This window comes from Ictidomys tridecemlineatus, chromosome 4 (assembly GCF_052094955.1).
Source record: "Ictidomys tridecemlineatus isolate mIctTri1 chromosome 4, mIctTri1.hap1, whole genome shotgun sequence".
Classification (NCBI taxonomy): domain Eukaryota; kingdom Metazoa; phylum Chordata; class Mammalia; order Rodentia; family Sciuridae; genus Ictidomys; species Ictidomys tridecemlineatus.
This window is the reverse complement of record NC_135480.1, coordinates 109,661,972-109,676,487: the sequence shown is the minus strand read 5'-3', so window position 1 is coordinate 109,676,487 and position 14,516 is coordinate 109,661,972. Positions and strand designations below refer to the sequence as shown.

The following is a 14,516-nucleotide window of genomic DNA, read 5'->3' as shown; positions in this document are numbered from 1 at the left end:
GGCAGGTAAATGAACAAGCTTTTAATACAGCTCAGTAAGTAAAATACTGTACACTGTAAAAGATCTAGAAAACTAGAGCTTCAAGTCATGTTTTAAAAAAGCCATAAAGCTTAGTTGAAAAACCAATAGAGTACAAAACTGCAACAAGAGCCCCATTGACTCCATGACTTCTAGCTCCCCAAGTCCTTCATGCAGGGCTATAGCCACAGTCAGTGGAGGTATCAACATTGGTCTGCTGTGTGGACGCAAGCATGTCCAGCCTTGGGTGGGTGTAGTGAGGGGGCTGCATTTGGGTCCCGTTGTTACTCAGGTGTTCTTGAACTGGAACAGGTAGCAGAATATCATGAACCAGCCAGCATAAAGGAAAAGTTGGAACATCTCCCCCCGCTACTCTGCCCCAAATTTCAACCTCTGGGTATTGGTGCTTCTGGGAGCTGTGTTGAGTTCTTCTAAATTTGCTTGTTAGACACTGTCCACACTAGGGCCTTACAGCTTGGTGGTGATTCCTCTAGCTTGCTCATGTACTACAACCTGTGAAGAAAGAAAAAGAATGAAATGAAGTTTCACAAAACAGGTGGAAAGCGGCAGATATTTCAATGAGTCCTTACCTTAAAGGCAAGACCTAGAGAGTCTAGGAATCTTATATTAGACTAGATAGGGAATGGTAAAATTCTAGTGGAGAGGTGAATCATTCTCCAGTCTTAACTAAGTTTTAGGAAACTTTTTTGACATTGTGACAAATGGGAAATAGCATACCTCTTATTTCACTGTGTGCTGCAGATGAGCCATTTAGCTGGCCTTCTCTCACCATTCCTGCTAAAGAGAAATAAGTGTCAGACTAGACTGAAATGCTAAAACTATTAATAGCAAAAAGGAAACTAAAAGGTTGGGCATGGTGGTGCACACCTGTAATCCCAGCTATTCGGAAGGCTGAGGCGGAGGATCACAAGTTCCAAGTCAGCCTTGTCAATTTAGGGAGCCCCTGTGTCAAAAATAAAAAGGACTGGGATGTAGGTCAGTGAAAACATCACTCGTGGATTCAATCCCTGGTACCACAAGTGGAAACTGGGGAGAGAGAAACAACTAAAGGGAGCTAAGGGTACACGTATGACTAAAAATTATGGCATTTAAAAATGCAACAGAAGATGAGATAGGAGAATAAATTGGGTTGGTCTTCAGGCTGTTGCATTAAACAAGCAATGAATTTCCTTAGTGTACCAAACTGCTTGTAAATGAGATATTTACATAGAGACTTTGCCTAAGTATTTTTTTTAAAAACCAAATTTAGGCAAAATTCTGTCTGATAAATAATGGGGAGCATGTGAGTGAAAAAATTCAACCTAGTACAAGGGTAAAAAAGTAGCCAATTATTCGCCACAACAGAAAATGGGTTAGATCTGTATTGTCGTTGCTTGGTATGGTACATTTAGCCACATACAGTTATTTAGTGTCCAAATAAATTAAAAATTCTCTTCCTCAACAGCTACATTTCAAGTGTTCAATAACTATCTGTGGCTTATGGCACTGGCACTGCACAATGAAGACTCTATGCTATGATGACAGGAAATTCTACTGCACAGCATTGGGATAGAAAATGGTATAAGAAAGTTAGTTTGCTTGCTTATTTATTTATTTGAAGTACTGGGGGTTAAACCCAGGAGCACTCTATCACTGGGTCACATCCCTAGTCCTTTTTACTTTTTTGAGACAGTTTTCACTAAGTTGCCCAGGCTGGCCTTCAACTTTAAACCTTCCTGCCTCAAGTCTCCTGAGTAGCTAGGATTACACGTGTGCCACTGTGCCCGGCTTAGGAAAAATTAAAAAACAACACACAAGGGGGGCTGGGGATGTGGCTCAAGCAGTAGCGCGCTGGCCTTTTGTGCGTGTGGCCCGGGTTCGATCCTCAGCACCACATACAAAGATGTTGTGTCCGCCGAAAACTAAAAAATAAATATTAAGAAATTCTCTCTTTCAAAAAAAAAAATAGTGGTCAAAAGTTTAAAAAAAAAACACATAGAAGAAAATAATCAGAAATACATAATATATATATATATATATATATACGGCACTGAAATGTAAAAATTGGTATGGGAACCCATCTTGGAAGGCAATATAGCAGTATTTATCTATTCATCTGTTAATGGGACACCTAGGTTGGTTCCATAGTTTGGCGATATTGAACTGTGCTGCTATAAATATGTATATACATGTATCAGTGTAGTATGACGACTAATTCTTTAGGATAAATACTGAGGAGTGGACAGCTGGATCATATAGTGGTTCCAGGCTGTTTAAAATCATAGTTGCAATAGAAAATGCTAACACAAAAACAAAAAACTCATGAAAATGACCATTTAATTAAACACCAAAAGACCATTCTAGATATTCCTATACACACACACACACACACACACACACACACACACACACACACAATACACCTACAATTTTCCATGAATGGGACTGATAAAGTGGCAATTATACCTGCTGTTTTCCCCTCTACTCATTGTCTGACATCACCTTAGCAGAATTTCATTTTTCTCTTTTATGGCTTCATTGTATTTCATCAATTAAATAAATGTTGGGATATCTATATAGAGAGTTTCCTACTCATGAGGACAGGACACTTTGGTGTTTTCCAATTTTTTGCCATTACATATACAACACAGATTATGTTCTCACATGTACATGTGATGGTGCAATTATCCAATTATTTTCTTAGGATCAAAGACTTTTGCCATTTTTGATACACATTACATTCATTTTCATAAAAGCTGTGCTAGAGGCTAAGGCAGGAGGATTCCAAGTTTGAGGCCATCCTAGGCAACTTGATGAGACCTTGCCTCAAATTAAAATGAAAAAAAAAGGGGGGGGGGAGAGGGGGCTGGCAATTTGCACAGTGGTTAGAGTACTGAGGTTCTGGGTTCAATCTCCAGTACCACAAAAAAACAAAACAAAAAAAACAACAAACTTTACCTTCCTTTCACCACCAAACACTATACAAACACTTCAAGAAAAAATTTCTTTCCCCATACCCTTAGCCAAAACTGAGTAATCCTTCTCAGTTTTGAAATCTAAATTATTTTTTTTTAGATATATTTTTTAGTTGTAGATAAGTTTTTTTTTTTTATTTTTTTTTTTTATTTTTTTATTGTTGGTCGTTCAAAACCTTACACAGTTCTTAATACATCATATTTCACAGTTTGATTCAAGCGGGTTATGAACTCCCAATTTTACCCCGTATACAGATTGCTGTATCACATCAGTTACCCTTCCATTGATTGACATATTGCCTTTCTAGTGTCTGATGTATTCTGCTGTCAGTCCTATTCTCTACTATCCCCCCTCCCCTCCCCTCCCCTCCCCTTTTCTCTCTACCCCTTCTACTGTAAATCATTTCTTCCATTTGCATTATCTTGTCTTACCCCTCCATTACATATTTCTTGATATATCATATTTCACATTTTGATTCAAGTGGGTTATGCACTCCCATATTGCCCCTTATACAGCTTGCAGATTCACATCAGTTTCACTTCCATTGCTTTACATATTGCCATCCTAGTTTTTATGTGGTGCTGGGGATCAAACCCAGGATCCCGCACATGACAGGCGAGCACTCTTAACCACTGAGCAATGACCCTAGCCCTTGAAATCTAAATTCTAATTGCATTTCATTGAGAACTAGTAAGGCTGAACATTTTTACATGTTTCTTGTTCCTCCTACATTTATACTGAATTGCTAGAGTATACCTTTTGTCCACATTCTTATTACTTAAATGGCATTTAAGTCTAACTTGGAGATTGACCTCCCTTTGAAGTATGATCAGATACTGCATTCTGTATCCTGATAATGATTTTACCCATCATAAACACATAAAAGGCCAAAGGGCTATTACTCTTAGACTTTTCTTAGTCTCGAAATGCTTCTTACCTGATCTACCCCTCGTGGCGATCTCAGATGTCAGTCGCTTGAAATACTCTGGAAGATCAGCATAGTCATTTCCATAGGAGATGACCTTAATTCCTTTGTCGAGCATGTTTTCTCGAAGTTTCTTGAACTCATCTACATCTCCTCTCCGAACCAGCATGAAATGTTCTAAGTCAGATTTATGCTTGACAGCTTCTAGGAAGAGGGCCTGGAAAGTGGTGTCATCCACAGTCCAGCCACAACCCAGGAAAAGAAATGACTTGTTTTCATAGAGTTTCTGAATCTCTCTCTTAAAGGGGGGGAAAAAAACATATTAATCATACCAAATACCTGATACAAGGCATGTCTAAAACAAAAAGTCAACATTTCATTACTGCTAGTTAGCAACTACAATGACCAATTAACTGAGATTCAAATTTTTTTGACTCCATTTGCCTTTTTGTTTTGTTTTGTTTTACAAACTGAACCATGGGTCCTCAACAGATTTGCCCAAAGAAGTATGACTACTTAGAATATAAACAAGGGTGTGAATGTTGTGTGTAATGTGTATATTTACAAGTATACATATATATAAACTTAAAAATGTTACAAATAATTTTTTAAGAAATCACTAAATTTCAGTTGTAGATGCAGTTTTAGAAGATGTCAAGGAATAATAAATCCCTTATTATTAGAAATAGTAAATAAAATAATAATAATAATAAATCCCTTATTAGAAAACACATTTCCTGGATTTACTTTGGCTGTACCATGTAAGGAATCTACCACCATTCTATGTGGTCTAGTCCTAAGAATAGCCAGCACTGAGTTGGGGGCCAATGAATTCCCCTACATAGCACTAGCCAGGAAGTACTTCTGGTTTAAACATGTACATGTGACCAATTCCAAAACTTACACCCTAAAAGATCAATAAACAAAAGAAAACCTCCATTTTATCATCCTAGCCAAAATTTTTCAATTTTTTTCCATCAAGAAGTTTAAATGTGAGTGGGTGTACTTAATTCAATTTAGGCCATTTCTGTTTTAACAAAAAGCTCTTTGGATTGTATGCTCTAATAGCGACTAGTATGTAAAAAGTTCTCTAATTTAAATTATTTTTGGCCCAGTTATTAATAAATCAAACAATGAAGAAAGGTATCAGTGTATTCTTTGTATATAAGGATGATGCCAATGATGAAAGTACCATCTGCTGGCTGTTTATCAAGTACAAATGAAGAGTCTGTCCTGATCTGAAGGAAAGTTCTCCATTTCCCAGGATGGCTTGCACACTCACAAGCTAAAAGGCATATGAAGGATGTCTGACCTTTCAGCTTTTTTTTTTTTTTTTTGCTTTTTTTTTTTGTGATGCTGGGTATTGAACACAGGGCCTTGCACATGTGAGGCAAGTACTCTATCAACTGAGCTATATCCCCAGCCCCCAGCTTTTGATTAATGAAAATGTTCCCCCTTTAAGACCTATGCCATATTTAGAGAGGCTCCCAGGAGAGTTCCTGAGTTCAGCAAGATCAGCACCACTCACCATAACTTCAGTGTTCCTGAGCACATTCTGATATCCAGCTGGATGAAGGACAATGCCACTAGGGTTGGTGTAGACCCCATGGATGTGTAGCACACTTAGCTTCCGTTTCTCCTGAGCCCACTCAAGGACCTGCACAACACAGAGACAGCTCATCTATGTGGCAAAATGGCACCTGCTTGAAGGTCACAATGGGCAAGAGGCTGTTTTGAGGAAAGGACTTCTGGCATAACCTTCCAGCTTCATGGTATCACAGGACAAGAATGCAAAACCTGATGTGGACTGTTTCCATTTCAAGTGTAACTGTCAAGAAGGGATGGCAGGAAGTCTGCTGATTTCTCTTAGAAAGTAATAATCAGAAGTCAGAATTCATTTGTCATCGTTTATAGAAATAACAGGGCCTTTCTACCAGTGACAAACATGAGAGTGACAGAGAAATGCTGCACTGATGGGCCCAAGAAATCAAACAGGCCCTTAGGTAGTCTCTGCTTGTGATAACTCTAGTGTGACCACGTGGCTTACATTAGCTACTGGGATAACAGCAAACATGACACAAACAGAGGCTTGTAAAGTACTGGCACAACTAGTCCTATTTTTCTCTTTGCCACTTATATACCATGCAGTCCAGATTGACAACCAGATAAATGCAGCTAAGCCACAAAACCAGCCGAAGAACTACCCGACTGAGTCACTGAGCCTAGTTTGAATGGATTATTGACTATTAATAAACTGTTTGCTATTTTAAGTCTCAAAGTTTCAGGGTAGTTTCTTGCAAAATACAGAAGTACTAAAAGAGTCACATCAGTTACCCTAGAGAAACCTGAATTAGGAATGCCGCTCAAGACAACTGATGAAATTAGGAAGAAAATACCAAGACTGATAGTAAATAACTTTAGTTTTGGAAAGGCCCTTATGCTTCTGATGTCCATGAATAACTGACTGCAGTCTTTGAAGATTATATCAGAAATGGTAGACAAACTGTTCCAGACACTAATTTTTGAATTTAATATAATCATTTAATTCAAGAAATACTTATTCAGCATCTACTAAGTGCCAGGTACTGAGTCATGAAGGGAGGAAAGGCTGACACATACCTGTCCAAATGGAGTTGCTATTCCTACGAAATAAACAGAAAACATAAAGAACATCCAAGATAAAAACTACAAGTTACAGTCAGTACTATAAAGGAAATGGGCAAGGGAATGGACCCAAAATAATGTACAATTTAAAGACGATGATCAGAAATGGTTTCTCTGGGGAGGTAACTTAGTTGAGACTTATGGATGAAGGAGGAGCTGGCTATACAAAGCATGGGGGCATAGAAGGAAAACGTTCCACTCATAGAAGAATAGTTTCCATTGCACCATTTCTCTAAATTCAGTTTCATTCTTCTTCTTCTTTTTTTTTTTTTTTTTCCCTGCCAGGGGTTGATTCCAGGGGTGTTTTACTACTGAGCTATTTCCCCAGTCCTTTTTATTTTTTGTTTTGAGATAGGATCTCACCAAGTTGCTGAGGCTGGCCTCCAACATATGATCCTCCTGCCTCAGCTTCCTGAGTTGCCTGGGATTACAGTCATGCACTACCACACCCAGCTTGATTCCCTCTTAAATCCTAGCTACCAGTCAGCAAAACCACAAGAGTGGTGTTAGAGCTACTACTCTGGAGAGGCAGCACAGGGGCAATGGATACCAATGAGTGAATTGCTGGTCTATTGATTATACTTAGCTGGGTTCTAAGGTGGCCACAAAGGTAGGTTCCTGAAGAAAACAAAGCATTGAAGAAAAATTACAAAAACCATACAGGAGGACAAATGAGACTTTAAGCACTTATTCTGTTACTGCTGACAAAGATCAACATCCTTAATTAAGTATTATGATAGATGGTTTAGGTATGGTATAGATTACATTAAAAAGACACTTGCTGCTGGGCGCAGTGGCTCAGGCACAAGGATCGTGAGTTCAAAGCCAGCTTCAGTAATAGTGAGGGGCTAAGCAACTGAGTGAGACCCTGTCTCTAAATAAAATAGCACTGAGGATGTGGCTCAGTGGTTGAGTGCCTCAGAGTTCAATCCCTGGTACAAAAAAAAAAAAAAAAGACACCTGCTTAGCCTGGTGTGGTAGAGCCCACTTGTAATGTCATCTACTCAGGATAGCTAAAGCAGTATAACAAGTTCAAGGCCAGCCTGGGCAATTTATGCAAGACCCTCTCTCAAAATACAAATTTTTTAAAAATGCTGGGGATATAGCTCAGTGGCAGAACACTTGCAAGCATGTGCAAGGCCTGGGTTCAACCCCAGAACCCTAGACATCTCCAAAGACAGTTTAATGTTTCCACGGAAATGTTGGAACCTCAACTTTCAAGCTATCACCTGAAAAATGTTCTTCCAATCATCATAAAGTAGTTTAGACACCATAAACAATGTATCTTAAGAGAGAACTATGAATAAATATTACAACATTTGAAACCATCAGGTGCTAAAGAGATCTCACAGTTCAAAGAAGTTCCTCTAATCTTGCTTTTGAAATTGGGCAAAACTGTCAAAACTCCTAACTGAACACTTTAAAGATCTGTGCATTTTGCTATATATTAATTTTATCTCAAAAACAAAAAAAACTCCAAAAGCACAAGTAAGAATAAAGATCTTCCTTTCTCACTCTGCATAAACACCAATATGCTGATCAGGAAGCAGCAATTCTCATGAATTCTCAAAACACTTATGCTTTTTACCTTTTTTTCATCAGTAAGGTCAAGGGATTCAAGTTGTTTTCCTTGGTCTGCTGCATATAGTTCTAGGAGATTATCAAAATTTGTAGTTAAAACTAGGGCTCCATTTTCCATCAGGTGGAGAACTGATTGAAGTAGCTGTTTTCCAGAATCTTCCATCTTTGACTCCAAGTCATCAAATACTTCATATAAACAGTCTTTGAAAAATGTGGATCGAACATTACTGGTACGCTGGGGAGAGATTTGAAACCAGAAATTAAATCAAGGCGTTCTGGTAGGTTGCTTGTTTTAAAGTAATAAGAAATTTATTAAGAACTTTTTGTACTTAAACAATTTCTCTTGTATGGTTGTACTTAGGAAAATGGGGTGATATAAGCCAAGCAGAATGTCTGGCATGTAGCAAGTGATCAAAACTATTATATCTTATGCAAATAAACATAAGTGCTGTGAAACAGACATTTTTCAGAAGGAAGAAAATAGGGAGCTTAAGTTGTGGCTCAGCAGTAGAGTGCTCATCTAGCATGTGCGAGGCATTGGGTTCAATCCTCAGCACCACATAAAAATAAATAAATGTCCAACTGCAACTAAAAAATGTATTTAAAAAAAGGATGAAAATAGGTATGCTGAGATGAGTATTTTTTAAATTTTGCTCTAACTAGTTACACATGACAGTTGAATGCATTTTTTTTAAGAGAGATTTTTTTTTAATATTTATTTTTTAGTTCTCGGTGGACACAACATCTTTGTTGGTATGTGGTGCTGAGGATTGAACCCGGGCCGCACACATGCCAGGCGAGCGCGCTACTGCTTGAGCCACATCCCCAGCCCAGTTGAATGCATTTTGACACATAATACAAAAATGAAGTATAGCTTCTCATTCTTATGATTATACATGATATAGGATTATACTGGTCATATAATCATATACATACATAAGGTCTGTTCATTCTACTATTCTTGTCCAGTTCATTCTACTATTCTTTGTACCCTTGTGCTCCCTCCCTTCCCCTCTCTCTAATCCAAAGTGCCCCTATTTTTCCTCTCCCATTGTGAATAGCATCCAAATATCAGAGCAAATATTTGGCCGTTGGTTCTTTGGGATTGGCTTATTTTGCTCAGCATATTCTCTAGCTCTATCCATTTATCAGCCAGTGCCATAATTTCATTCTTCTTTAAGGCTGAATAATATTCTATTGTGTGTGTGTATTTATATATATATATATATATATATATATATATATATATATATATATATATATATAAATCTCACATTTTCTTTATGCATTCAACTGTTGAAGGGCACCTAGGTTGATTCCATAGTTTAGCTATTGTGAATGGAGCTGCTATAAACATTGATGTGGCTGTGTCACTGCAGTATACTGATTCTAAAGTCCTTTGGGTATAAACTGAGGAGTGGAATAGCTAGGTCAAATGGTGGTTCCATTCCAGGTTTTCTGAGGAATCTCCACACTGCTTTCCAGAGTGGTTACACCAATTTGCAGTCCCACCAGCAATGTATAAATACTCTCTTTTCCCCACAGAGAGATGAGAATTTAATATCAGGATTAAAGGAGAACAGAGGAGAAAGCACCCTCTAATTAGGTCTCAGACAGGAAGGTGATGCTCTGTTAAACTTCCCTTACCCACAGAATAACCTCTAAAAGATATAACTAAAATGTGTTTAGTATTCTTTTTCCTAATCCTAGGTATTCTTTATGGCTGCTTATGAAGTTAGAAAAAACATTTAACATCTCTCTCCCTGTTTTTTTTTTCCCCCCTGGCCTAACTCAGCAATCTGTTCACAGACTTATTATGAAGAATACCTAGGCCAAGTGAGGTGGTGCAAACCTGTAATCCCATTGGCTTGAGAGGCTGAGGCAGGAGGATAAGGAGTTCAAAGCCAGCCTAAGAAAAAATAACACTAAGTAACTCAGTGAGACCCTGTCTCTAAAGAAAATACAAAATAGGGCTGGGGATATGGCTCAGTGGTTGGGTACCCCTGAGTTTAATCCCTGGTATCTCCCCTCAGAAAAAAAACCACTAGTATATTTTAAAATTAGTATTAAAAAAAACTTAATGAAATTTTACAACTAAAAATTGTAATTTGCAATTGTTAAGATTAAACAGCTGGAAGCCAGGCATAGTGGTGCACACCTGTAATCCCAGTGGCACAGGAGACACTAAACAACTCAGTGAGACTCTGTCTCTAAATAAAAAATAGAAAATGGGGCTGGGGATGTGACTCAGCGGTTGAGTGCCCCTGAGTTCAATCCCTAGTACCCTGTGGCTCCCCTCCCTGCCAAAAAAGATTAAACAGCTGGATATGGTGATGCATGCCTGAAATCCCAGAGACTTGGGAGGCTAAGGCAGGAAAATTGCAAGTTTTGAGGCTGGCCTGTTCAACTGGTGAGCCCCTGTATCAAAATAAAGAACAAAAAGGACTGGAAATATACTCCAGTGGTAAAGCATCCGTGGGTTAAATCTCCAATATCACAGAAAACAAATAAACAAAGAACATCAAGCACTAATCAATTTAAAATAGACTGTTTCTTAACATATGGTATAAATAAATAACTGCTTTTCGAGCTTCATTTGTAAATACATCATGTGCTACATAAAGAGGTTCTGGTGAGTGATGGACCATACCCTACAACACCACATTGTCCCATTTGATAGTTTCACTTAATGATATCATAGTCATCTTAGTTTTTGTAAGCACACTCTTCGATGTTTATACAATAATGAAATAGCCTAAGGATGTGTTTCTCAGATGTATCCCATCACTAGGCCATGCATAACTGTATCTCTGAGTACTAATGAGGAACTAGAATACAAACTTCAGATGGGAAGCTGGCTTTATAGCTTAAAGGAACAAAGTGACCCCTAGGAGAAAAGGAATTTGAAATGAGAAAGTAACTATGTATGTGTTGAATCAAATATCTGATCCCTAGTCTGTTCCTGAAAGACCATTCCATTAGGTAATACTGAACCAAGAATGAGTGAGTTTTTGAGATGGGGTCTTGCCCTGTTGCCTAGGCTGGCTTTCAACTCCTGGGTTCAAGTAGATCTCCTGATTTAGTCTCCTGAGAAGCTGGGACTACAGGTGCAAACCACCATGACTACCTCAAGAATTAATTCTTAAAGGTTCTGATATTTCCCATTTAAACTACACAAAGGTTAGTTGTGTCAATTGCACTTGGCTGCGCTCTTACTCTCTCTCCCCCCTGCCCCTCTCTCTCCCTCCTCCTCTCTCTCTCCCCCCTGCCTCTGTTTCCCCCTCCCCTCTTTCCCCTCTCCCCTCTCTCTCCCCTCTCTTTCCCCCCTCCCCCCTCTCTCCCCCTCCTCTCTCTTTCCCCCCTCCCCTCTCTCTCCCCCTCCCCTCTCTTCCCCCCCCCCTCCCCCTCGACTCCCTTCTCTTCTGCGACTGGCCACTCTAGTCCTGCTAATAAATGGTTGTTTTGGCTTGTTGAGTTTACAGAGCTTTTCCATCGTCCTTTACAGTGGGGACATAACCTTTGTGTGTGTGTGTGTGTGGGGGGCGGGTGGAGGATTGAACTCACTTAATCACTAAGCCACACCCCAAATCCTATTTTGTATTTTATCTAGAGATAGAGTCTCAGAGTTGCTTAGAACCTTGCTATTTGCTGAGGCTGCCTTTAAACTCAAGATCCTCCTATCTCAAAAAACAATAAAAATAAAAAAAATTGCACTTGGCTGCAAGAGAGAGAGATTAGCTCCTAATGCTTTCCCTCAAAGTTGTCCTGCTACCCTTCCTGATTTCCTCTGTGTATCTTTCTCATACAGCAATGCTCAGAGCTGTGTCTATGGAACCACCTAAGCAGATTCATATAACACATTTCAATTAGCTAAACTCTTTCCCTAATTTGGAGGAAGTATCTAATAAAATTATCAATTATTTAATCATATCTACCAAAGAAATGTTAACTACAAATGGTAGCTTCACAACAAAGCATGAGAACACTGAGGTGAGACAATGCCTCTGCTTGGTGGGGATGCAACTCTAATTTAATTGGTTTCCGTCAACCAATGTTCCAAGCTGCATCCACCAGAACACAGGCTTCTTGCTATACCCTGCTGTCACTAGGTTCAGAGATTCTTTTCTAGTACTAAACAGATAGAATGATTCATACCTTATATGGCTAAGAATGTGGGTCATGGTCTTCATAAATTAACAACACACAGGCAACCAACTGTGGACTCACTAACATAATAGATTTGTCATAAAAAATACAGTGTTCTTTTAATATCTATCAAACTTATAAACTCATTTACCCTTACATCTTGCAATCCCATTTTTGGGAAGGTATTCCACAGATAAAACTGCAAAAAATAAAAAAAAATGATATATACAAGGTTAACATTGTTCTGTTTCATAACAGCAAAAGACTGTAAACAAACCAAATACTCATATAGGAAAATGGTATGGTCTAGTACACATGTTACAATTTGAACGTCCCCAAAGGCCCAAATATTAAAGGTCTGGTCCACAGAATGATGCTATTAGGAAGTTGTAGAACCTTGTGGGAGGTCCTTAAACCACTGATGTGTGCCCCTGAAGGGGACTGCGAGACCCTGGACCCTTCTAGTTTTTTTTTTTCCTTCCTTCTTGGCTCATGATATCAGTAGTTTTGCTGTCATGATGTGCTACCTTACCACAGACCCAAAGCAATGGGGACAAGCAATCATGGACTAAAATCTCTAAACTCTGAGCTTTTTACTTTAAAAGTTAATTACGGCAACTATTTCGTTATAGTGTTAGAAAGCTAACACACCACATATAAGACAATGGCACAGAAATATCTCCAGGACACACTATTAGGTAGAACAGGCTGCAAGACAGTATGCCCAGAAAGCTATGTTTTGAGTTGGAAGATGGAAGTTGTAAGGGAAGAAATATTTATAGATCTGCTTTGTTATGGCTTAGATATGAGGTGTTTCCCCAAAAGCTCATGTGTGAGACAATAATAAAGTTCAGAGGTGAAACAATCGGGTTATTAGAGTCTTAACCTAATCAGTGCATTAATACTGATAGGGATTAACTGGGTGGTAACTGTAAGCAGATAGGGCATGGCTAAAGGAGGTGGGTCACTGAGGTTGTGCCTTTGGGCACAATTTATATATTTTGTCCATGGTGAGGGGAGCTCTGTCTTTCATTCTGTTTCCTGGTACTATGCCCTGAACTGCTTTCCTCCTCCACACCCTTTCACCATGATGTTCTGCCTCATCTCAGGCCTAGAGCAAGGGAGTCAGCCATCAATGAACTGACACCTCTGAAGCTGTGAGTCCCAAATAAACTTTTCCTCTAAAATTGTTCTTGTTACATCTTTTGGTCACAGAAGTAAAAAAGCTAAAACATGCTTCCATCTGCAAAAAGAAACACTGGAAAGATACATAAAAAAACATCAGTGGTGACTTGTGTCAGGTGGGTTAGCAAAGAGAAGGGAGATAAACATAAGAATGGGAGAAGAATGTTTCAATATCTGCAAAACTATAACATTTTGATTTCTGCAAAATGTACAAATAATATCTATTCAAAAAAGCAAAATTAAGTTGCAAATTCAATAAAGAGTACAGTGACTTCCTTCTTGTTGCTATTAAGAACTTCCTTGTTGTATTTTATTATAGTTTCATTTTGTACCCTGACTCATACACACACAATGATACATAATATATTTTAACATCAGTCAAATTATCATGCACACAGATAAAAAGTCATGGGTATAGAATACATTTTCTTGATTCTAAGAAAAGATATTCAAAAGGTAAAAACTTGGAAATATATTTCTTGAATCACTTATTTTTAGCTCAATATCTTTTAGTCCTATTTATGTAAGTTATTCAATCTTGTATATCAAGTAAGAAGGAAAGAGGCTTTGGTAGCTGCATTGATTTCCTCAGATTTGAAATGAAACTTTCACTTAGGCCAAGTGATCCTAGAACTAAATTTCCCACTAGTGGCCTCTGTAACTAAAAACAATGGAATGAAAAACAAAACAGGGAGGTTTAGAAGTCAAAAGGAAATGTCCAATTCCCACACAACTTAAAAGCCTTTCCCCCTTCATTTAAAACAGTGAACTGAATCCAATGTTGCTTCACTTCCTTCTACCCTGTAACTCTGATTTTTTGAAACCTGTAATAAAAACAACAACAGTAACAACAAAAATTCCTCTTTTCTCCCAAGGTTGTTATGAAAAAGGGTGGCTAGTTCAGCTTACAATCTACTCCTTAAATGTTACTAAGTGTCACTTAATTCTTCACAAAACCATATGAGGTGTTTTTTTGTTTGTTTTTGCAGTGCTGGTAATCCAACCCAGGGCTTCTATCACT

General features: G+C 38.4%; 1 protein-coding gene across 4 annotated transcripts in view; it reads right to left on the bottom strand.

Moving 5' to 3' along the window:
- Nucleotides 1-6: 6 nt before the first annotated feature.
- Fam118b (family with sequence similarity 118 member B) overlaps nt 7-14,516 on the bottom strand; it is a 57,618-nt gene continuing 43,108 nt past the window's right edge. For 2 of the 4 annotated variants that reach the window (XM_005330758.5, XM_005330757.4), the window contains 5 exons: nt 8,172-8,399; nt 5,448-5,576; nt 3,932-4,217; nt 757-816; nt 7-531 (listed from right to left, as the gene is read on the bottom strand). In XM_005330758.5, the coding sequence (XP_005330815.1) occupies nt 518-531; nt 757-816; nt 3,932-4,217; nt 5,448-5,576; nt 8,172-8,399 (717 nt within the window). In that variant the 3' untranslated portion in view covers nt 7-517. The remainder of the gene's footprint in view (nt 532-756; nt 817-3,931; nt 4,218-5,447; nt 5,577-8,171; nt 8,400-14,516) is intronic. The other 2 variants (XM_040285522.2, XM_021730140.3) reach the window with 2 other exon arrangements.